Source organism: Saccopteryx bilineata, chromosome 7 (assembly GCF_036850765.1).
Source record: "Saccopteryx bilineata isolate mSacBil1 chromosome 7, mSacBil1_pri_phased_curated, whole genome shotgun sequence".
NCBI lineage: Eukaryota > Metazoa > Chordata > Mammalia > Chiroptera > Emballonuridae > Saccopteryx > Saccopteryx bilineata.
The window spans coordinates 62,947,189-62,971,980 of record NC_089496.1 but is presented as its reverse complement, the minus strand read 5'-3'; the positions used below and the strand labels follow the sequence as shown (position 1 = coordinate 62,971,980).

The 24,792-nt window shown below is 55.1% G+C and overlaps 2 protein-coding genes across 2 annotated transcripts in view; one reads left to right on the top strand and one right to left on the bottom strand.

Moving 5' to 3' along the window:
- Nucleotides 1–2,074: 2,074 nt before the first annotated feature.
- On the top strand, nucleotides 2,075–10,372 carry PGPEP1L (pyroglutamyl-peptidase I like). The gene is given in 6 exon segments (XM_066240383.1): nucleotides 2,075–2,198; nucleotides 5,317–5,369; nucleotides 7,912–8,034; nucleotides 9,165–9,391; nucleotides 10,122–10,269; nucleotides 10,271–10,372. Coding segments are annotated over 6 exon segments (687 nt in total). The 5' UTR covers nucleotides 2,075–2,164.
- A 3,680-nt stretch (nucleotides 10,373–14,052) lies between these two features.
- IGF1R (insulin like growth factor 1 receptor) overlaps nucleotides 14,053–24,792 on the bottom strand; it is a 224,686-nt gene continuing 213,946 nt past the window's right edge. The window contains exons 20-21 of the mRNA XM_066239567.1: nucleotides 24,569–24,703; nucleotides 14,053–21,626 (exon numbers count right to left, since the gene is read on the bottom strand). Of these exons, the coding sequence (XP_066095664.1) occupies nucleotides 21,197–21,626; nucleotides 24,569–24,703 (565 nt within the window). The 3' untranslated portion in view covers nucleotides 14,053–21,196. The remainder of the gene's footprint in view (nucleotides 21,627–24,568; nucleotides 24,704–24,792) is intronic.

Below are 24,792 nucleotides of genomic sequence, written 5' to 3'. Positions count from 1 at the left end.
AGTCGAAGACAATCACAGACGTGCTACCGCAGCCAAGAAAGAACATGTAGCGTCTCTCATTTTGTTTCATTAATTGCGCAATTAGAAGAAACTTGAGGACTGAGACAATAAGTGACCTATGGGAAGTGAAAACACCAAGGCCCACTTTGGTTTCGGTTAAATAACAATGGATTGTGTCAAATCTTGAAGGAAAAAAGGAAAAGTTGCCACAAAGAAGGCAGCATTGGTAAAAAAAACAAAAAAAAAAACCAAAAAAAAACAAACAAACAAAAAAACAAACGATCTCCGCTGAGGAGTCTGTTTTCTTGAGGCCTGAGAAGTTAACCTTAGGAAATAACGTGACCACACCCAGCCCTCATGAGTTAGTGCTGCTGTCAGAAAGTGACCTTAGAGGCGACCAACTCTCCAAATGTGGGCATTTCAAGTGGCCTAATCCTGTTAATAAGAGCGACCGGAGAGCAAAGGTAGAACTAGGCGAGTGACATGAACTTGGGAAGCCATCACTCATTAGAAGGGAGCTGAGGTCCCGTCAACAACGCCAGAGGTGTGAGAAACGAGGTAATGGCTTTCGAACTTGAATTCTGGTACTGCCTACTTTAATCTCAAAATAAGGTATAGTGCATCTCCTGCAAAACAAGGTGGCCCGAGCTTCTCTGAACAGGCAGGGAGGCCCCTGGGGACAGATGCCACTTCCCACCTGTTCTCTGCAAAGAAGCCTGCAACCCACACCTGGGACCAATTAGGAGGAAGAGCCGGCGATTCAGCGTCCCAGGAAGGTACCAGGTGGAGTCTCGCCCTTGGCAGTGATCCCAATTAAGAGTGGGGGGACTTTACTTTTTATTAGGGGGCAAATTAGTAAGATGAAACCACGTGGTCAAGCTCTCTAATCTGGGCACTATTAATTTGGGACAGTGACATGGCACCGGGGGACTCTGTGGCTTCCCCCGGCCACACCCAGATGGGGAAAGAGTGGCTTTATGTCACTTGTATTGATCAGTTTTTTCAAAAGGTATTTTTAGTTTGTTTTCTTTAAGGTGTTTTTGTTTTTAAGTAGTATATTCTGAACAGTCCAGATGTTGCAAACACAGCTTCTTCAGCGTAGGAATGAGCCTGGAACGTTAGCCCTTTCGGTTAGTCTGACAGTCAGAACTGGGAGGCGCTTCCCGAGCCAGGGGGCACTGCAGGGACAAGGACAGTGACAGCTCCCGGTGACACTTGTCTTTAGCCCAGCCCTGCAGCAAGCACTCTTGGCAGGCGAGTGTGGGACAGGGCGGGCACAGCCTGGCAGGCCAGCCCGGACAGTGGGGGTGTGACCTCTGCCCCTCGGGGCTGGGGTCAGGGCCTGGCACTGGCGAGCTCCACCTGGGCCTCTGATCACGCCTGCTTCCCGCACAGGGCGGCGAGGGCACGGAGGGTGACCTGCCTGAGGACCCACAGCTTACAGGCACGGGGCTTCCACCAGCACTTCTCAACTGGAGGCTTCATCTGTGGTTCAGGCTGGCATTTGTCTTTCTTTTCCTCCCTCCCTCCCTTCCTCCCTTTTTTCTTTCTCCTTTCTTTTACTTTCTTCCCTTCTTTTTCCCTTTTCTTCTTTTTCTTTCGGTTTTTCACATATTTTATAAAATCAGTGTCAAAAGCAACCAATGTCACCAAGTCAGAAGAGCCAAACACAAGGCAGGCTCTGGGGAAGGGGGAGGGGGTGGGGGGGTACAAAGAGGAGAAAACCTAAACGAACAGCTTGCAGGGTCCGCACTCACCCTGGTCTGCCCGGGCCATGCCGGTCTCAGCACATTTTAGTCCTCACCCTGAGCCCAGAAAGCCCCCGTCCCAGGCAAACCAGGACTCCTTTTTGAAACGTACTGAGCGGCAGTGGGACCCAGACCCAAGTGGCCAGCCAGGCCCAGGTGACGCTCCGCCCCACCTGCCTGTCACCCTCAGTCTGGCCCTGAGCTGGCTCTTTCTGCTCCGAGCATCAGCTTACCACCCTGCCCCCACCCCTCGTGTCTTCAGGCTTTAATGGCCCCGGAATACCTCGGGAGGGGACGCTGGAGCTGGATGAGGCTGGGCCCCCTCCCCACAGGAGCAAGGACAGTGGCCCTGCGGGAGGGGCACCACAGCCACCTGACCCCGGGAGGCGCACAGGCCCGCTCTGTGCTCAGGTTTCATGGAGCCCCAGCCCAGCTGCGTGGTGGTGACCGGTAAGGCTGTGTGTCTGCCTCCCCGTGCGCCACTGCTGTTAGCCTGACCCTGGCATGCGAGGCTGCCCGGTTCTGGTCACACGCAGTTCCCTCATGGAGAAACACAAGTGGCCCTCGGTGGTCCCCGCCATCCCAGAAGGAAGCTAACATCGGCTGTGCCCTTTAAAACCGATCGGGGGTCAGAGAGACACCCGTGCTTCCGTCCTGTCCTTCGCTTCAGGTACGTGTAAGCTGCACATGTCCGAGTTCAGCCCTTGTCCTTCGGGTCTGCTGTCCCCGAGCCTGGGGCCCAGTGGGCCGGGGTGGCATCTACCAGGGTGCGTTGTCATAGCAAGGAAGGAGGAGCAGGGGTCCTAACAAGGACGGGCCTCCTCTGGCTGGGGCAGTCCGTCTGCAGTGGCCAGCCCCCCGAGGTGCACCCCCCCCCAACAAGGACGGGCCTCCTCTGGCTGGGGCAGTCCGTCTGCAGTGGCCAGCCCCCCGAGGTGCACCCCCCCCAACAAGGATGGGCCTCCTCTGGCTGGGGCAGTCCGTCTGCAGTGGCCAGCCCCCCGAGGTGCACCCTCCCAGACTGGAGAGCCTCCGGCCACTCAGAACCCCCCAAAGTACCTGACAGCCACCAGCTGGAGACTCTGAACTGCAAGGTCACCTGGGAAGGAAGGGTGTCGCCCGCTGCTGTCTGTCACTGGCACACCCCCAACCCACCCAGCCAGCCCCAGTCTGTCATAGCTGGCCCCTGGGGGGCTGTTTCTTTACAAAGTTCTTTCTTTTTACTTGGACTCACCTAGCATATTTTAAGTTCTGGAACTGTGTTGGGTGAAGGTGACACAGGAGAGACAAGGACTCCTCTGTGTGTGGCAAACTGCAAGTTACCCACCTGAACAGTTTCAGACTACCCTCGAACTCTTCTCAGCCCTCCGAGGAAAAGAACATTCTTCTGAAAACCCATGCTCTCCTTCACTCTCGCTATGGTCTTCTGGGCACAGAGATTGAGTGGTTCAGATTATACTTGAACTCCGTAAGGAAACTGTACCCCTGAGGGACAGTGCCTGTCACCAGTGAAGTGGGAGTAGTGTGGGGCCGTGGCAACTCTCAGAAACACGTTCTGCCACGGCTGCTCTTAAATGGAGGAGTGGTCTGGCCACCTGCGTCCAGGGCAGACCACTGTCTCCCTAGGCGCCCCAGCATCGGTGGGGCTAGGGATGCCCGCCAGCTGCAGAGCGTGGCCCACCTTTACCCAAATGCTTTGCCCTGCCAGGGACAGTCTTTCCGTTTAGTAGGGTCTTCCTTGTGCATCTAGCCGGCTGGCGTGGAGAAAGGTGGCAGGAGAGCAAGGGCCTCAGCACACCGCCTGCGATGGAGGCGTCCCGGAGGCAGCGACGACCGCGGGGCACGGAGGACACCCACACTCCCCCCAAAGCACCTCTCAGTCCCAGGAGAAGGTGCCCAAGCTCTTGCACAAGCTCCACTCCAGGGCCCACCGAGCATAAAGCACGAGGGTCGGGCCTGCAGAGCAGGAGCCTCGAGCCTCCACCTTCTGACGAGCCGTCCTGTCTAAGCCAGACGGGAGAGGGCCCGAGGGCCGACAGGGACAGCTCTCCTGTGGACTTGGCCGTGTGCTGTGCGGTGCTGCGTGCTCCGTCTCCCCGAGGCGTCCTGGAGGTGCCTACTTCTCAGGGACTTCCTTTCATCTCAGTATTTCCTACCCCACTGGAGGTGCCTACTTCTCAGGGACTTCCTTTCACTCACTATTCCCCCCCCCCCATGGCAGCTACACACTTAGTTATCCCCTAGGACTCCATCAGGGTCAGAGGTGCCACCCACTTCCTGGTGCCGAGACGCCCCCCGCGGAGTCTCACTCTGAGAACGGTTAGCCCCTGTGAGCCACACCTGGTGGTGGTTTAGACCTGCAGAGACCCAGCCTTTCCCAGGGCTGCCTCCTACTCCACGGGCCGAGGTCCGGGGCGCTGGGGTCTCAGAGGCTGACAGTGAATCACGGAGCTTCCTCGTCTCAGAGCTTGTGTGAAACTGAGGAAGAAGTCATGGGAATCAGAGAGAGACGGAGCCCTACACCTCAGTTGTGTCCCACACCAAGCTGAGCGGGAGAAGCCACCTGTGTCTGCCACCCCTGCCACCAGGAGGCGGGCCTCCCTCCTGTCCCATGCCCCTCTGACAGGGCTGGCCCGCCCTCCAGGGGCCGGAGCTGAAGTGCAGACAAAACCCACAACGGGAAGGTGCGGACAGGGCGACCCCTGCCGGCGACAGGCCCGGGGCCAGCGGGAGTGCCAGGGCGTCTCCCCGGAGGCTGGTGAGACTGCGTCCGTCTCTGGGGACTTCTCTGCCTTCTGTGCACCCGCTCCAGCCAAGCAGCTCCTCGGGCCTCTCGCCCAATTCCTAGTGGGGTTGTTTTAACATGGAGTGTTGAGAGTTCTTGACATGGTCTGCACGCAGCGCCTCTGTCAGAGTGGGTTTGTGCGGTTTCATACCTGCCTCCAGCCGCCTCTCCACCCTCTTACAGGGCCTTTCGCAGAAGCAGAACTTCTTCATCTTCGTGAGATCCAGCTTATCAACTTCTACTTTCACAGACAGAGCATGCTTCTGGGTCAGGTCAAGTCTGAGGACTCTGCTTCATACTAGATTTCCTCCCTTTTTGCCCGCTAAAGGTTTTACGTTTTATATCTAAGTCCATGATCTGTTTTGAGTCAGCTGTCGTCCGAGGTGTGAGTCTCGCGCTGAGGGTTTGTTCTTCTGGCCCTGGGCGCCAACTGCCGCCAGCCCGGCAGCTGAGAAGGCTCGCGCCTCCTCTGACACATCTTCACACGTCTGTAGCAAACTACCGGGCGTGTCTGTGGGTGTATTTCTGGGCTCTCTACAACACCTGCGTTTTAACCGGACACTTGCACACATGTTCCCAAGGCCTCCTGGCTCGGGGGTGGGTGTCAGCCTGCGCTCCTGGCTCCCACACACCTCACATACCAGAACCCTGAGAAGGCTCCCCGGTGGGGAAGTTTGGAGCTCCAGGGGTCCCCCCCGGGGCTGCAGGGAGCAGCCTAGGAGCAGCAACACCCCACGTCCCCCCAAGCCTGGCCTGAGCAAACCAGAGTCTCTTTGGTTTCAGGTTTCGGGCCTTTCCGACAACACCTGGTGAACCCCAGTTGGGAAGCAGTGAAGGTAACCCAGGCTCAGGTGTGCGGGCACGCTCTTCCTGCGGGGGCTCTGAGACACCCTGTGCGCAGGCTCCTGGCAGCAGGGCCCCGGAGGGAGCAGAAACACGTGGGGCCCTGGGCAGAGGGCTGGCCCCTGGTGCCTGGATGTTCCTTGCCTGGCCCCAGGTGGCCTTTTTGGCCATTGGTCAAGATCAAGGTTAAATGGGCACTCCTGGGACAGCCAGGCAGGCTCAGCTGCCCCAAGATCTGGGTCCCCATGGGCCCTCCCTTTCGGGCCCCACCCCAGCCTGCCTCAGGGGGCCTCATTCATGAAGTAGGCCATGACAGGGCTGCTGTCACAGGGGAGTTCGGAGGAGTACGAGCTAAGCATGTAGAGCAGAAAGCATGTGCGCCTATAAAGGCAACTTTGTGAAACACAGCACCTGCATGGGGTAGCAATCACTTATTGTTACAAACAACCTGACTTCTGAGAAGGTAGCTGAGGAGGAGAGCACGTCCCAGGGCAGCACGTGAGGAGGGGCTGAGGTCTCATCAGAGCGGATTCTCTCCCCTTGAAGCAACTGCCTCAGCCCTGTCCCTGGCCGCCGAGTGGGGCTGCGTCCTTGACCGTCAGTCACTCCTCCGCTGGGGTAAGTCACAGGGGGCCCGAGTCTGCTTCGGTCTCCCCGTCAGAGAGAGTAGGCAGAGGGGCCGCTCAGAATCTTGCACTTGCGGCCCCCGGGGCACCGACATTTTAGCCTGTCCACACAGGAGGGAAGTAGTGTCACACTCCCGAGTTAGAACTTGGGTTGTTTTCAACCAGAGAAAGCTCAGGGACCCCGGACTCACTGCCACGCCGCAGAAAGGCCAGCTCAGGGCCTCTGTGAGCTCCTGGGGTGTGCTGCCTGGCTCTTGAGAAGCAGGGTTTTCCCTGCCGAACCCCGGTGGTCTGAGCTCTTTCTTTCCACTGTGAAAACGGAAGAGCCCCCGGGGTTCACCTCGCAGTTCCAATAGCTGCCAACCGCGGGACTCAAGGCAAGATTCCAGCTTGTCTGTGCCTCAGTTTCCTTATCTGTAAAACGGGAAGGCTGGGGTAAAGATAGGAGTTATCCTGTCTTCTCCCAGCAAGAGTCTACCTGTCGCCATCCCGGGCAGTGTGCGATGTGCTCTCACCCCTTGCCAGCAGTTGGAAACGGGAGGGGTGGATCAGAGAGTGAGGAGAGGAACGCAACGCTGTTCTTGTAGACGCACCTCAGAGAGAGGGGCGCTGGTGAAAAATAAAAACGTAAACACGTTCTGCCGCGGCTGCTCTTAAATGGGGGAGGGGCATTTTAAACAGAAGAAAAACAGAAAAAGTACAGGCATGCTGAACGTCCACAGTGAGAAAGGGGTTTCCTACAAACTCACAGAAGAGTGACTTACTGCTGTTTCCCAACAGCAGGTGCCTGAACAGTCAGCACTCGCTGGCCTCGGTGTGCCCCGCACCCTCCTCAGTCACGTCCGGCCGGCCGAGGGACCTTGGCAGTGGCTGGGTCACTATCTCCTGGTTTCCCAAAGCGCTAAGTTTGGAGCCAGTACACTCTGTGCTCTTTCAAAGGCAATCACGCCCTTAGCTCCCGCAGCCGTGCCTGCGCCTGGAAACGCAGCAGATACAACCAGGGTTTTGCGGAACACACCGGGGGCCAGTTGGGCAAGACGTTCTACAACTGCACGGAGACCCAGCCGGGTGGCCAAGGGCTCCGGGCTCTTACCAGATTTGATCAACTGACTGAAACGCAGGATAATTTCTCTTTACTCCAAAGACAAGGTGGCCCCGCCCCTTTGTTACATGCTGCCCTATAAAATCATTACGGTAAAGAAGAAATGGTGGACCCACGGGTTCGAGAGGTACCAAGTTGCACAGCTCTCTGAGGTGAAGGCGGGTCCCACAGACTCCACTTGGGACAGGCAGGGGACAGCTCTCCTGTCCAAGAGAGAGTAAACTGTTTCTTGAATTCATCTTTTGCTTCTAAGAGAGCCTCTGCTCTCCTACCAAATCTCAAGACAAAATCTTTCTCAATACAGGTGTATACAGGACAGGCACTTTCCCAGCCTACCCCCCAGGGGGGTCCTGGAAGTTCAGGCCGAGGCCCAAGCCCAGGAAGGCTAAGCATCCAGTCCAGGCCCCAAGGCCTCTGGCTCTTGTGCCCCCGCCCCAAGCCCACCCAATGCCTCCACAGTGACCTGTCCCTGCCACGCCCTTCCCTAGCCTCATCTTCTGGCTGACCCCATCTGTCCCTTAGGACTCCCCTACATCCTGTCCGTGAACTACGTCCAAATCTACAGGCTGGGTCAGAAGGGCCCCTGGAGTCCCCACGCGCTGAGGGAGGCAGCTTCCCTGGGCCTCGAGGGGCAGGGCCTGGGGTTGTCTGGCTGGCCCCTTGCCAGCACGTGAGCTGCCTGAGGGCAGGGTCCAGGCCCATGGAAGGCCCCTGGGAGTGGGATGGATGACCCTCCAGGGTAAGCTTTTCAGGAATGCCCCTTGGCCCTCCATTGTTTGAGGTGTGTTGGCCTGGTTCTTCCTACAGGAGCTCTCCAAGCTGGGCCTGGGCAAAGACGCGGAGGCGGAGCTGCGGACCCTTGAGCTTCCCGTGGATTACAGAGCGGTGAAGCAGAGAATCACCAGGATCTGGGAAGACCTTCAACCGCAAGTCAGTGATGGATGGGGGGCCCAGTGGTAGGGGGTACTGAGGACAGGATGGCGCCCCGGAGCCTGTGACCCTGGTTCTAGGGTGGAATGGCTGAAGTGCACCCCACCCCGGTATCCCACTAGGACGGTCCCAGGGGATGTCCTAAGGTTCTGGGCCTGTTTCTAGAAGTTTCACCTGACATACAGGGTGCCTTTTGGAAAGAGGTGCTGGGCATGAGAGAGAGAGAGAGAGAGAAGGAAAGAGAAGCTTTATTCCCAGCCAGGACTCAAAGGACAGCTGCCACCTCACAGAGAGGCCCTGGGCTTAGTTCCCGGCCGCCCACACAGGGAAGGTGGGCCATGTGTGCATCGGGGAGGGGGCATCCTCATCACATCCAGCCCATTTCATCAAACACAATCGCTATATTAAAAAAAAAAAAACAAAAAAAAAACAAAAAACTGGTACAGCCCTGACCAGCTCGGCTACTTAGAGTATCAGATGGTCGGTTCCATCTCTGGCCAGGGGACATACAGGAACGGACTGATGTTCCTGTCTCTCTCTTTCTCTGTCTCTCCCTTCCCATCTCGCTCAGGTTTTTTTTGTTTGTTGTTGTTTTTTTAACTAAAAACAAAAACAAAAAACTGGTACAGATATCCTGAAAAACACCATGACCGGGTAATAAGATCAACTACGCTCCTCGGCACCATTCAAACAACCGCTCACGTATCCTGACGAAACAGTCGCTATTTTCCTTTAAAAAAAAAAAAAAATCAAAATCAAAATCAGTTCCAAAAACCCCAACGCTCACAAGTATCCATTGTACTAACCGTGTCACAAACTTTCTGCATTCGCTGTTCATCGAAGATACGCGACACCACGGCAAGCCCACCCTCCCAGGGGTTAAAAGAAAGAAAAAAAGGGGCGTATTCTCGACCCTGTTCAGAAACAGTTTGAAACCCGGGCGCATCCCAATGCGGCGCCACGTGGTGCTGAGGAGAACGTGGGGGAGGGTGGGCGGGACAGAGGAGCAGAGCGCCGTCGGGGTTTGCCACGTGTGTCCGTCTGTCCGCTCGCCCTCCCACTGCGAGGCCGGGAGTGACCGGCCGGCCTCCGTTTCCCCACACGCCGCCCAGTCCCCTCTGTCCCCGCAGCTCACCGTGCACGTGGGCCTGGACGCCGCCGCCAGGGCCGTGGTGCTCGAACAGCGCGGCCGGAACCTCGGCTATCGCGAGACAGATGTCCGCGGCTTCCGCCCCGAGGGCAGCGTGGCCGTCCCCGATGGCCCGGAAGTGATCGAGTCGCGGGTCGACATGAAAGCCCTCAGCCGGCGCGTGGTGGTGGACGGCGTGGAGGTGACGTTTTCCCGTGACGCGGGCAGGTGCGTGTTGCCGAATCCTCGAGCAGGGAGGGGAGGGCGGCCGCAGTGTCCTCTGAACCATCTTTCTTCCCGGATGTCCGCCTTTGTCGTCCCCTCCCCCCAAGAGGCCTCGTGGGCTGTCCAGCTGGGCACGTGGTCTCGTGGTACTAACCCCAGGGTGTCTGTCCAAGGCCCTCTCCCCCTCAGATGGCCTTTGGTGCGTTGCTAGAGCAAAGATATCCTGGAGACATGTTTTGAAAGCCACTCACATTCTGTGCATGCTTTATTTTTATTTATTTTTTGCAGCCAGAGTTGTGATTGAACCATTCTGATGTAGCCCCCAGGTAGGGATGAACTGACCTAAGTATCACCAAACTCGGACTCCTAGTAGGTCGTTTCTCCTCCCCGTAAAACAAACAAGTGAAACAACGCCCCTCCAAAGAAAAAAAAAAAAAACAAAACAAAACGATGCATGTAGACACGAATGAGATTTGGTCTAGGGGTTGAAAATCTGGTCCCCAGCTCGGCCACAGCCACTTGATGGTCACGAGTCCACCAGGCCACGAGCCAGTCTCTCCCCAGCTTGTTCCCAGGCACATGTCCTGTTTGAGGCAGAAGGACAAAACCTTTGCTCCCCCTCCCCCCCGGGTGACAGTCCCCCTCTTAGTGTTTTGGGGATGCCTCCCTGGCCATGTGTGCTCACCTTTCATGGCTGGTCCAAGGAGGAACCTGGCGCCCCCTGCTGTTGCAGATACGTCTGCGATTACACCTACTACCTGTCTCTGTATCACGGCCACGGATGCGCGGCACTCATCCACGTCCCTCCGCTATCTCCGCGGCTCCCGGCCAGCCTGCTGGGAAGGGCCTTGCAGGTCATCATCCAGGAGATGCTGGAGGACGGTGAGGAGGCCCGCATTCAAAGCCCGGTTCCCAGAAAACTCAACCTCGGTGATTCCAGCCAAGGAGAACCAACTTGGGGACTGGTTCCTTAGAGAAGAATGAAATGTTTCAGTCCTGTGTGGAGAGTTCAACCGTGCTTTGAGAGACTTTTTTTTTTTTTAAATGCTGGACTTGCCTGGTCAAGGCACATATGGGAGTTGATGCTTCTAGCTCCTCCTCCCCTTCTCTCTCTGTCTCTCCTTTCTCTCTCCCTGTCTCTCCCTCTCCTCTCTGAAAAAATGAATAATAAAAAAAATGCTTATAAAACAGTGGGCATAGGAAAAACAATATGAATTAGCCCGATGAAATCACAACTTTTTTTTTTTTTTTTTTTTTTTTTTTTTAAATTGTCAGAAGGCAGGAAAAACACTCTGAAAGGCAGGCATTTTACCAGGGAGTAACGAGCTGCAGTTATGGTTTTTGTGACAATAAAATGAAATCCTACAATTTTTTTTTTCCTCTTAAAAGAACCTGCAGCAGGCCTGTGTGATCCTGCCGGGACCACAACCCTGTTCTGCAGAGCCCCACGCGCTGGGCCATGGGGACATACAGGTGTGGTCCCCACGTGGCGCCCCATTCCTGACCTCCAAGCTCCTGCATCCAAGCGCTGTGAGCAGCTTCTGAATCCCAAAGGCTTGCTTTTTCTTTTTAAATTATTTTTGAATTGTAACATGCATGTGACATAAAATTTACCATTTTAACTGTTTTTAAGCACTCAGTGGCATTATGTGTTTTCATTGAGCAGTCGTCACCTCTAGAGCTTCTTCATGTTCTAAAACGGAAACTCTGTACCTATTAAATAGTATCTCTCCACCCCCACCTCACAACCATTATGGTACTTCCCGTCTCTGAATGCAACTGTTCTAGGGACCTCGTATCAATGGAATCATGATATTTTTGTGACTGGCTTTTTCACTCAGCATGTTCTCAGGGTTCGTGTATGTTGTAACATGCGTCAGGATTTCTTTCCTTTTTAAGGATGAATAGTATTTCATTGATGAGTAGACCACATGTTGCTTACGCATTTATTTTTTTTATGGACACTGGGTTGCTTCCACCTTTTGGTTACTGTGAATAATACTACCCTGAGCACTGGTGTGCACATATCAGAGCCCTGACTCGAGGTCCTAGGGTGTATAGTTAAAAGTGGAATTGCTGAACCTATGTGATTCTTGGTTTAATTTTTTTGAGGACCTGCCGTACTGTTTTCCACGGCTGCTGCACCATTTTATGTTCCTACCAGTATCATTTGGTCTTTTTTTTTTTTTTTTTTTAATGAGAGGAGGGGAAATAGGGAGATAGACTCCCACATGTGCCCTAACCAGGATCCACCTGGCAACCCCATCTGGGGCCAGTGCTCAAATCAAGCTATTTTTAACACTTAAGACTGATGTGCTCGGACCAACCAAGCTATCCTTAGCACCAGGGGCCAATGCTCGAACCAACTGAGCCCCTTGCTGCAGGACGGGAAGAGGGAAAAAAGGGGTGAGGAGAAGCAGATGGTCACTTCTCTTGTGTGCCCTGACTGGTGATTGAACCTGGGCCGTCCATACACCAGGCCGACGCTCTATCCACTGTGCAAACCAGCCAGGGTCGCATTTGGTCTTTAAAGCAAAGGCTCAGAGCTAGGTTAGGCTGCTCTCCCCCTCTCCATCTTTCATTTCGCCTTCATGACACTGTACTGCTCCCAGTAAGGTTTCACTTGTCCAGTGTTTTCCGGGAGCAGATTTCCACTGGGAGCCCCAGTAGCAACATGTCATTTAGAGGAAAGGGTTGAAGGTGGCCAAGCTCTGGAAAAGTTCTTGTTATCTTGGTGTGCTCCCAACTATTACTTTTTCTGAGTTATATTTTTAAAGAATGTATCACTCAGGGCTCAGACTCATCTACCATGAGAAGTATCTATCCGCAGCTTAGCGACGAAGGAACTGGACAGGCCTTGCTTGTTTTACCTTTCGCCCTCTAGTGTGCTTGTGCACTCGGCATAGACTGTACAGGACCCCCTTTGCAAATGGAACTGGATTGGTTAACATTAAGCAGATCAGAGTCATGGCCTAGCATACCAAAGCCTGCATGGGGCGGGACGGTCCGGCCAGCATGCAGAGGGCTGGCTGCACAGTGGTTCACGTGCAGATCCTGCTGTGTTTACATGCAGATGCTGCTGCTCAGGGCCCTGGGCCCCTGGCCCCACTCTTATTCTAGCTCCCAGCTCAGGACAGCAAAGGGGCCCCCGGGCCTGACTCCTCTGTTATTTCCGATTACTTGGCACCAAGCCATACACATGTCACAAAGTGTGAGATGTCATTTGGTCAGGAGGCCCAGAGCTCCCCCTTGATGAATGTCATTTCCTCTTTATGTGGCTTCCGAAATTCTTTAGGGAGAACCCAGGAGGGCCCACACCCCGGGCTAGGTGGCCTCCACCCCCACTGGTGCCTACTGGGGCCTGCTTAGTTAGGACTAGGTGGCCGTTCTGAGTCAGTTTGAAAACCACAGCTTAAAAAGCTGAGCTTTGGATTGGTTATTTAATGGCCACCCCGGGGGGGTGGGGGGGGTCTTGGGTGCATCTGCTTGTTCGCTCATCTATAACACTAACGAAAACCCTTCCTTTGCAGAGTCGTTACAGAGACCCAGTGAGGGAGTGGATGTGAGTGTCCATCAGTGATGAGATCGCTGGAAAACACGCATCTCCCCAAGTGGGGGCTTGTGGCTGGACCTGTGAGGAAAAGCATAGAAATGGCCCTGCTGAACCTGGGGGTCTTAGGATGTGGCGCAGAGGGGAGAAGTCCGAACACTCCTGAAGACCCAGCGCCTTCATCCTCAGAGGAAGTCGCCGCCCCTCCTGAGGACAGGCGCAGACCGGCCCCCCCCCCCGGCCTTGGACACGAGCCCGCCTTTAGTCATTGGTCATCTCCTGACAGTCCCCTGAAGGCCAAGTACTTCCCGATGGCAGTGAGCAAAACCCCAGGGCAACACCAAGGTCCCGAGTCCCTTCTTTCGGAAACACCTTTTGATTCAGGCCCAAATACTTGGGAGACTCACTAGGTCTTAGCAAACATGGCCTTTCATCAAGCCCGACTTCTGCTGCCTACTCCCTGCTATGGAGCCCTTTGTCCAGTGGCCTGAGTTTGTTATTGCCGCCTTTTCCCACGATCGAAATTTAGTGAGTGGCCAGCTTGTCTCCTGATGTGTCCGAGCATCCCTGGTCTGCAGCTAGAACACGTGGAGCTTGTGTCCTTTAAACATGCTCACATTTCCTACTGGGCCCGTTTCCCCAGCAGACAGTGCCTGGGCTGCAGGGTCCGTGAGCGAGCCCAGAGCAGCGGCTGGAAGGGCACCCCCATTCCGGAATCCTCCAGTGAGCCACAGCCAGGGTGTGCGCTGGCTCAGTGGTCCCCCACCCCACACACCCCTCTGAGCAGGTGCACCAGCGGCAAGGTGCCAACAGCGCCATGAAAAGGTGGCGTTGGGAGAGCCTACCGCTCAGAACTGAAGTAGGGGTTTCTGTGTTTAGCTGTTCAGATCTCCTTTTAGGCAGTTGAACGGCACGAGGAATAGAATAGCTCCCCTGTCCCCACCCAGCGATCTGCATGCCGAGAGAGTCAGCTGTCAGAAAGCAAGCAAAGCCTTCTCGCAAAACACCTCCAACTGACGTGGGAACACACATGCCACACGAAGCTCAGCGTCCCTGCCTGGGAGGCGTGGTGACTCGTGGGGGGGGGGGCAAAGGACGACCCAGAGGCCAGCGGTGCATACAGAAGTCCTTTATTAACTTAAACCATGTAGTACTTTAACTACTAGAAAAAAGCAGAGTAAGAGAAACTAAACTTGCCTTTGCTGTTCAGCCATTCAAAATAGACAAAAGTTTTTTTTTTCCCATAATGTAAAGAATTCAGAGTATACCGCAATAACAGGAATAAAGTTCGTACAACAGACTATACAAAAACATTTTGAAATTTTTTTTCCATCTACTGATATTTTTTTATATAAACAGAGGAAATTTTTTTTTATTTTTTTTATTTTTTTTAGGAATTTGTACACAGAAAGTCATTTGTTGTAACAAATTGGCCTTGTTAATTACTGGTGGGTTTTTTTTAATTTTTTTAAAAAATTTTATTTTAAACAAAACTCAGAAAATGCATCACTTGCGATGCATCCATTCCATCGCGCCTTGGTTTGATTTTACCTTTTTTTAAAAAATTTTGTCCCAGAGGTAGACAAACTCTGGCAAACCTCTCACCTCAACCTCACTGGCTTAGAAACCAGACAGGTGTTGTTGTTGTTGTTGTTTTCTTTGCCAAGCATCTGCAACACCTGCAGCCGTGTCTACGCAACGCCAGACATCCAAATGCAAAGCTGGGAACAGAAAACACTGTTTTCTGGACCTTTCTCCCAGTTGTGTGAAATACGCGTTTCCAATGATGGGAGATTCTGTGGAGTTGCATAGACGTGGCCCGTAATCCGCTGGGAGCTGGAGGAAGTAAGAGTTCAACTTCAAAACCAAATTTGTATGAATGCATAATCTTATTAAAAAGAACTTTGTTTCATATCGGGGAGAAGAAAATGTATCCTCTGTGTTCTAACTTTAGGAATAGATAAGGTTTCTTCCTGGTTATAACAAAGCGTTAATCACGATATGAAGCGTGTAAGCAAGCAGTCTGCGTGCACCAGAACTATGATCTGGTCCGTACACGGTGATCGCTATGACCACCATTGGCTGTGCCGATCATCTTTCCAGCTCGAGGCGTTGCCTAACAGCGGTAACAACCGCGCCAATGGCACGGAGTGCCCCACAGCTGCGGGCACCCGTGGGCTGCAACACCTCTGCTGTTCCCTCAGCCAGTGAGGTTCTTCCCGTCTGGCAAAGTAGCTATACTTCCCAAAGGAAACGACCAGTGAGAGGTGATCCCCTTCCCTAGCAGAGGGTTCCGGAAGACCAAGATACTGAAGATACAGAGCCACCTAACTCATCATCAGTCCTTTGTTATACACGAGGGCACAATGCATGGGGGTGATGGGGCGAACCACAGCTCGGGGCAGGGAAAAAAATCTTCTTTATTTTTTTGGCATATTGTGAAGCTAGCTAGTAAACAGGTACCCTAAAAAATATATAATAAAAAAATGGTTCACGCACACACATTTTTGCACGCACAGAGAAAGTGCCTTTTAAATTATTTTCGGCAATTATCCACTACAAACATTTTATAAAGTTATTCTATGTTCTTACAAAAATGCAATGAGACGTCTAATTCTCGTAAACCAGATCTTCGTCAACTGACTACCCGTAATCTACTGGACGTTAAGAGCCCTATTGAGAATGCTAATGTGTGGCTAATGGAAACAAGTTTATTGGGAGGATGTGGACACACACAAACGTGGCCCATGCAGATGAGGGGATCACTTTCCCGCCTAAACAAAATAAAACAAAACCCTCAAGTCGTGCCCCGGAACCGACCACCACTGTGTGTGATGCAGTTCGCGTCCTTGAATAATTTAATTTGGCTTAACTCCACAATTACAGTTTCCAATGTAGGCTGTTAGGTTGAATTTGCTGAAACCAAACGCCCGTGGATGACTCCCCGAGCCTCAATGTGGTCTGATCCCTTCAAGAAACCAAGCTCTGAACGTGGCCTGCACTTCCGCCAAGCCCCGGTCCCTTCTGTTCACGCGCCTCGTCCCGTCACATGGGGACCGTCACAGTGGTTTCCTATGGCCTGATCATCCCACCATCAAGGAGGATCCGTCTGCTTTTTCTCTTAAGTGACCAACTAGCCATCTGCGCTAGAGGCCAGCAAGGAAGCCCTCTGGCCCATCCAAGCTTTGTATCTTCAGCATCTGTGGCAACAGAGAGGTCTGATCTAAACAACATCCTTTCTCAAAAGCCCCTCTTTTGCTACCACCTAGGTCAGAATGGAGTCAGAAAGTCTGACTTTCATCACTGGTTCTCAAAGAGTGGATCTCTGGTCCTTCTCTCCCAATGCTGCTTTAGCCCAGGAAATGAAAAGACAGCCGACAAACACAAAAGTAACATTAACAAGAGAACAAACCCCAAACCTTAAATGCATTACTGGGACTGCCGAGACAGGCCAAGGCAGAGCCCAGAGGCTTGCTGTCCCCTGGGAGGAAACTCTGTTTTGGACAGGAGTCACCTCCAGTGCTGTCTGCCCCCTACCCCGGGGGCACCCAATAGTGACAGCTGGGGACCTTGGCCCGAGCATCCTAGCCATCTCACCCATCGGGTGAGGGTGACCGGGCCGCAGGAGCGGCCCGCATCACGTGCAGCCACCTGCCCGCAGGGGTGGCTGCCCATAAAGGCTTCAGTGGGACCCACTGGCCCGGGACTGGGCATCACGCTTGGCTCATGAATCTGTCACCCCAACCAAGAAACGACAGTTCACACCAAGCCTTCTGCCATTGGGTAGTTCCACCACCACTACCACCACCACTTTTCTGTTTTACCAAGCCACTTCTCCGACCACTGAGCTATTGTTCTGGGTCACGAGAAATGGGCTGGAAGGAGAGGCCAGCATTGGCCATGAACCCCGTCTTCTGTCTTCCAAGGAGGAAGCGCATCCCAACTGTGTGTCCAGCATCACACATTCCCCATAAAGGAGACCTGGGTGGTCCAGGCCCCACCTAGCTGAAGTTCAATGTCTCCAGAACACACCAGCGCCCGCTGCCTCGGGGAAGGGCTGCGTGTGATCAGGTGTGGACGCTCACGTCCACGCAAATGATGTGCCTCAGTGGTTTGTGTTGCTTCAAGCAGTGTGAGCTGCTGTCAAGAGGAAGCTGCACAGAAAATGCCACAACTAAGCGTGAGTAGATCGTGTGGAGCACACAGAAGAGGAAAACCAAGAAGAGGAGGGAAAATGAGCACACAGTCAGGTGAGAACTGGACAGGGTGCCTCAGGAGTCTGGGTGGGCAGTGTGGCCCAGGAACACAGCTGGCCCTCGCATGAGCCAGCTTTTCTCGGTTACTGGTAAGTGTTCCTGAAGCATTTGCTATGATGGGCAGGCGCTACGTGATTAGTGTTCGCCTTCTACTTAAAGAGAAAACACCTACATCAAACAAAAGCAAAAATGACACCAACAACTTGGACAGTTTAAATGAAACCCTTAGAACCAGCTGAATGATCTGTAGGAATCCATTTGTGGAAACCAAAAAACCATTTGTGGAAACCGGAAGGTATGTGCAAAAGACAGGAGGCCACTATTCCAAGGGGTCACCTACGGTGTGGAAGAAAACCCTGATCAGGCGGTATTCTTAACGACCTTGAAGAAATCCCAGGGGACTGGGGAGAGGTGAGCAGCGTTCCGGCCGGAGGGGAAGTGCCCCTGAGTTTAGCTGCAGTACCGGGACTGTCAAGGAGCCGTCACACTTTGGAAACCACACAGTGCTACCCAGATCACATCACCAGTGCTGGTGAGAGCAGCTGGAATCTGAGTGTGCACCACCCACCCCTGTGAGCAGCAGGACAGAGGGACAGAGGCATGGCCAGGTAGGAGGTGCGACACCCCAGACGGAGACTTGGCGCTGACCACTGCCCCCTCCGGCCCGAGGGTTTGGTACATCTTTGTTTTCTCCTGGGAGGGAGGAGGGAATGAGGGTGGAGCTGAGAGGCCAGTCTGGAGAGGGGAGGGAACCCTGCCCCTCCACACATTCTGGAAGGGACTGGCTGGGAGGTCGGGAACTGCTGCCTCTCAAGCAGCAGGCCTGGCAGACAGAGCTCTGGCCCACCTGGCATAGGCTGCCAGGGCGGTGCCCAGCGGAGCACACCCACACACCACACTTTTCCAAGAAGGATTCCATCAAACGACCTGCCCCTCCGCACCTCCCAGGCTCAGACCCCAGGAAATCACCACCCTTCCAACTACGGAATCTAGGAATCCGACCTGTCTGCACATAATCAACAACTAGGGACAGCCAAGCGGCCTTCCCTTCCAACGACTTTGGTGCTCCTCCCACCTTGCCGCTGAGCACGGGTCGGCGGGCCAGGAGGGGGCCAGTCCTGACCCCTCACAGCCTCTCAGGGAACTGAGTTCGGAGAAGAGGAAAGCAGCGCGGGCGAGACGTCCCAGGAAAAGGCAAGCCGTTCGGAACGAGCGGAGAGGTGAGAAAGGGTTGCTTCGACCCCGGAGCCTGGCCTGGCCCTGCGTCCCTGGTGCGTGTGGCCTGTGGGTGGATGAGGTTACCAGTATCAACGGCATCTTGTCAGGTGCTGAGAAATGTGAGATGTATTGTTTTGTTTGTATATACACATATAAAAAACAAGAGTGAGGTAGATAAATGCTTGAAAAGAAAACCAAAAAACCAAAAACTGTCCCGTCTGACGCACTGCACAAAACTCTTTCTCCGCCCTGCAGTTCTGCAGGGGTCTCCTTTCTCTACAGGGACTGAAACTGGAATCTGAAATTCAAACGCATCCGTACGCCTTCTTAGTTCACTTTTTTCTTTTTCTGTTTTTTACAGGAAACAACTAGGGGACCAAGGCTGGAGAAAAGGCTGGGACCGAAGCTGCCGACAAGCACCACCAGCACCAGACTCGTCTCCCTTTTGCCCCAGTCACAACGAGCAGTCCCTGCCCACGAGCTCCGCTCTCCTCGCCATTGAAACGTGGCCACCCTAGAAGCACCTGGGCCATCATCACTCCGGGGAGAAGCGCTCACAACGGAACAGAACGAGACCCCGGGCCCCGAGGACCTGGGTGCCAGGCCAGGCCGACAGAGTGTGTGGCCATGCTGGGACCCTGGTCCCCTGGGGGCGAGCGTGAGGCTCCCGGGCCCCATGACTCGGGCGCCGACCCAGCTGGACTCCGCCAGCAGACCTGGCGGTGGGCTTGCCACCCCCCCGAGCCCCGCCCCCGTGCTCTCCCTGCCCCTGCCGCGGGGGTCCCCGGGAATTTCTGGTTCTAAGGACAGGTAGATTGGTCTGGAGGGTGGTGGCAGAAGGCCACAGAGGGGCCCGTGGACCACTCTCCGCTGCACCCTTGGACTCAGCAGCTGTTTTCCATGGGATGGAAGGATTAAACATCCACTTCAAAAAAAAGAAAGAAATGTAATCCAAATGCCTACTGTGTGCAGTTCAAACTGCTGTTGTACCCAAGAATTAAAAAAATAGATATATGTGTGTCACAACCCAAAGGAAGGCCAGGGAAAAGAAGAGGGGAGACTTCCCCACAGCGGTGACTGGAAACACTGAACGGGGCGTGTGAAGTACTGAACCTTTGTTTTCTGACCTGAGTTTGTGTCACGTGTTGCACGGTGCCAGACTCCAGCGCGGCTGGCGGAGCGGGGGCCCTGCCACCGGCTTCCCTCGCCGGCCTCGTGCCCACAGAGTGGACTGGTCCGAACAGAACTGACAGGGCCGGGGGTGGGGGCAGGGGAGGATGGATTCATAAAAAGGCATCAAACAGTTCATGGCAGATACGCGCTCTCTAAGTCTCGATTACCAGGGAGAGAGGAAGGAAGTGGTACAGTCTAGTACGAAGCGTTAGAAATCTCTTGGAGAGAGCAGAGAGGGAACAAGGATAGACCTGAAAGTTTTCATAGATTAAATCCACAAAGATAAAGAACAAAAAAGAAGAGAAAAAAAAGTAGCAGCTTTCATTGTTCTGTACAGACGTATAGATGAATATCCGAACCGTAAAAAAGTTATAAAAGTGACATGAAAAGACGATGTGTAAGCAAGTGTCCTGTGGTCCGACATAGAGCTGTGAGACCCACAAAGAAGTCCTAGTCACAGAGGACATGGTAACAGAGCTTAGAGCGCACTTGAATCCATTCCCTGCTCCTCTTCTCACCGCATGCTGTTTGGATTAACTTCCTGTGAGCCTGGGTGCACCGTGGGGCTCAGTCTCTGGAAACCCCTTCGCATCCACGTCCCTGGGGGCTGGGAGGGGGCCTGGGGGCGACAGGAGCCTGGCACGCGGGCAGCCTTCGCTCCCAGTCTGTCTGCCTGGCTCTCCCTGCCCAGGGCCTGTTTGCTGCAGAGCCCCTGGGGTGAGAAGGTCGGGGTGGGGAGGTGGGGCAGAGAAGCCGGTCACCTTGCCCCCACCCCTGACTCCTCTGCCCCCTCTGTCCAGTTCCCCCCCAAACAATAATCTAGTCCAAAGCAAATTGGCCTGTGTGGATGCAAGACCGGAAAAGGGCCCATCTGAGGGAGGGCGTTGCCCATGTGGCCCCCGCAGGCATGACAAGACAGGAGACCGCGCCCGCTCTGCACCTCTGGAGACCAGGACACAGTGCAGGGGTGCAGAGGAAGGGCGCCCTGGGTTTTGGCAGAATTTGGCAGCGTCAAAATGGTAACCGCCTCAGATGAATGATGGCCCTCTGTAAGTTTCACCTGTCCCTAAAGAGGTCACAGGTACAGTTTTAAAATGCCATCGTGGGACTTGGTTTTTTTGTTTTGTTTTTTAAAAAGACCTATGGTGACAGGCAGGTGTGTATGGGAGGAAGATGGGGCGACCGGAGGTGGTCAGCCATTGTCACAATCTGAGAAGGAGGACGTCCTGGCTGGGCTTGTGGCACATGCTTTTTCCATTATGAAGCAGAGAAAGAAAGAAAGAGAGAGAGATGAGAAGAGACAGGGAAAGAGAGGAGACTCGATTCTCAAGTGTTCTGTTGCTATTAAGTGTTGTCATTAAGGTTCTTAAAGGCCCGTGTCAGTTAAGGGTTTGGGTCAGGAAATAAAAAGCTGCTTGCATATTGAAAAAAAGGAACATCCCAAGAGTGTTGACTGCAGAGGAGCCGTCCCCCGTGGGCAGCACGGCGGGCGGTTCTGAAGATCCACTGAGGTACCAGAGGCTGTGAACAGATTGTTAGAACTCCCCCCCACCCCCCACCCCCGCTGAGCGTGCACAGACATTACTGTCTGCACGGGACCCGGGTCCCCGATCAGCAGGTGGAAGACTGGGGCAGGGGCAGGGGCCTCTCGTTCTTCCGACCCCCGTTCATGTGGGCGTAGGCCTGCCTCTCGTCGAAGCTGGCCCGCAGGACCAGCACACCGTGGCCGTGGCCGTGGCCGTGGCTGTGGCTGTGGCCGTGGCCGTGGCCGGGGCCGTTCTCGGGCCTGTGAACCGGGTGGCGCTCGGGCAGCGGCAGCGGCAGCGAGCAGGAGGAGGCCGAGGGGTCCAGGGGCACGCTCTCCATGTTGTCGGGCTCCAGGTCCAGCTCTTCGGTGTCGGGCGGCTTGTTGTCGTCGCTGTAGTAGAAGGAGACCTCCTCGAAGCCGGGCTCCAGCTCGTCCTTGATACTGCCGATGATCTCCAGGAAGGAAGGCCTCATCTTGGGGTTGTACTGCCAGCACATGCGCATCAGCTCGAACCTGGGGGGACAGACGGAGATGGTCCCACCTCCCGCGCACAGTGGGCGCTGCCCAGTCCCGCCCCATCTCCCAGCCCCCACCTTGCCCGACCCCACGGAGCCCCCGCTTCTCTCGACTCCTCCCACCCCCGCAATCGCATCTCCCCGGGAAGCAGCAGCCAGGTGCAGAGCCTGTTACTGCGGGTTATTCTTTACAGTGGCAGCGCTAAGAAAAATAACTTTTTTAAAGCCAATGTTGTATTGGAAGCCTGTCTTGCAGCCACCGATAAAACGTTCTTTCCAGAATTAGAATGGAGGAAACCCCTGGGTTCTCAGGAACAAGGCCGAGGAGCAACCACGCTGTCTGACAGCGGTCTCTCTTTCAATCCCACCTAGGCTGTTTCTCAGCGGCCCCCGGGTGGCGGGGGTGGGGTGGGGGGTGTCACCAGCAGGGGACCTAGGCAGCAGGAGCGCATGTCCGACATTCACTGTCTAGTCTGGAGGGGAAGGCGCTGCTTACTGAGCCAGGTAAGACCCCATGGAGCCAGTGAGGGAAGGGAAGCCCTGTGCCCCCATCCCCGCATGAGCCGGGGACAGGCAGGGCAGGCACCCAGAGGAAGCCTGAGCCACATGTGCCCGGTGCTCAGTAGCTGGGCCAGGAGGACCCTTGCCCACAGACCTGTGGGGCCTTCAGCCACGAGGGCCACCAGAAGTCCTGGCAATGGGACTGAGCCCCCCAGGAAGCAGGAGGCAGGTTGCAGGGGTGCAGCCACCGCCCACCTGGGGAAAGGCTTCCCGGAACAAGGGTTCCCAGACAGGCCCTTTCTCCCATGAGCTTGAAACCAGCACCTTCCCTTTTCATTCTCACACGGAAAGTTCTATTCTCTGTTTTTTGTTTTGTTTTTAATGTCTGGTTAAAGAGATGCTTTCCAACAAAAACGGCTGACTGTAGCTCCTCCTATCTAGGAAGCCCAAAGCACCCCACACTGCCTCCCAGCCACCTGTCAGGGGGACCACGTGTGGTGTCCCAGGGAAAGCCCTGAGGAGGGACACCTGTGAGGCACGCACACCAGCCCGCAGAGAGCACGCGCCTGTGCCGACCCGGCCAGCCACCTTGAAAGATGCGGGAGAAAGGTTCAGGTCCAGTGAGGTGGAGGGGGGCGTGTCCCCGAGGGGATGGGAGTGGGAGTGGGAGTGGGAGGGAGCCTTGCTCCCACTCTGCTGCCTGCTTGTATGAGCCAAGCTTGGTTGCTACAGAAACGCATTCCTTTGAATGACAGCGTCTGCGGCCCCTCTCTGGCTCCAACTGCGAGTTGAGGGGTTATCAAGCCCAAAATGTGGACTGTGTGGCCCTTTACCGAAACAGCTTGCACCCGCCCCCCAGCTCTGGTGGAAAATAGAGAGAGAGGACACGAGGGTGACGAGATCACCCCCTTGCCACCGGAGGACCTGCATCCAGGCCACGGCCGTCACAGCGGACGCTCTCTGCAGCACGCACGGGGTCACGGGGGATTCTGATCTGTGTGAGCTGCCTTCTCTTCACAAATCTGGGGGCCAGATGAACCAGGAAATACCCCCACTTTGGAGACAAGAAAGACGAAGTACCAAGAGATTCAGTCATTTACCCAAGGTCCCCCAACTAGTGAGGGTGGAGCGGGGGTGGGGTTCTGGGAACAGTGTGGCTACACTTTGAAGGCCACCTGCCACGTCCACTAGAGAAATTCATGATCCCGCCAGTATCCCCTGACAGTGATAACTGGTAGCTCCCTGTCACACGGCCCTCACCACCACCACATCCTAAGAAAAAGGAACCCCCAGAAATAGATGCAGTCCCTCTCTGGCTGGCTGACCAACCGGAGTAGAAGCGCAGCCAGGGCCAAGACTGTGTGATGTGCCCTGGCTCTGTGCCTGTGGTCTGAGGCTGAGGGGCTGCCACCAGCAGGGCAGCGCTGTGAGTGTCACTGGCATAGTGAGCCCCATGGTGCCCCTTTTAAACCACTCCAGAGTCCCAGCCCTTCCCATGTTGTCCATAAAAGGAAGTCTTTTTTCGCGTGGGATTCCAAACCTTGTTTACACTATCTGCACAAGAAAACTTTCCAGTAGGTCCTAAGAGGATTTACAAGCTGATAAAAGTCCTCTTTAGCAAAACACAAGGTGAGCTGAGGCATCCTTCCCTGAACCCGACATTGGGGGGGGGGGACTGTGGACACGGCCCCACACCTGGGAAGAGACGAGGCCCAGCGGGGATGCCGCCCTGCGTGCAGCGGCCTCCTGTGGACACGCGTGACCCAGGAGGCTGGAGGCCAGCTGCACTACCCTGCTGGGCGTCCTGTTCCCACCCTGCTGGGCGTCCTCACAGCCACAGCGCATCCTGCAGCCCAGTCCCAGTGCAAGGACAGCCAGCCGCCACAGCAGAGAGACCAGATTCCAGGGAGGACCCAGGCTTGGCGCCCCCCACCGGGCAGCTCCTCCCACAGCCAGGACTGGCTCAGAACCACGTGCCAGGCAGGAGGGGCAGTGGGACACCCCTCGCCTCCTGGACCCTGTCTCTGGGCAGAGATTCCCCTCAGCACCAGGGGAACGGCCACCACAAGGCCACCTGGGCAGGAGCGGCCACGCCTGACGGTTCGGATCCTACTCAAGTACCTGAATCCTACAAACCCAGCGGAGACTGGCGCACCAGGGAAGGTGTGAGCTTTGTCATCCATGTAAAGTTCAGAAATTTTTTTTTTTACTCTGCATGGAGGTGTGTCAAGAATGCTTTGGTCAAATATTTCGAGATGCTGGCCTGAGAAACCGCCGTGCGAACCACAGTGAGGACGCAAGGGTTCAGGGGGGCGAGCGGGGTTTCCCTCCTCTTTAGAGGAAGTTGGTCCTCCCTCCACGGATCAACCTCCTCTAGCTGCCCACAGAGACGGCTGGACGGCTGTCACGACGACGCCCGGGGACCCGGGGGATACCTACAGCATGTCAGGGCAGTTGTCCGGCTTGTCCAGAAGGCCGCCCTCCATGACGAAGCGCAGGACCTGCTCGTTGGACAGGCCCTGGTAGGGCTGCTCGGCCAGCGTCGCGATCTCCCAGAGGACGACCCCGAAGGACCTGCAGTGGGGACAGAGGGCGCGGCCTCAGCCAAGGATGCTCCTCCCCGCACCCTCCTGCCCGGGTCCTGACAGCTGGCCCCACCGCGG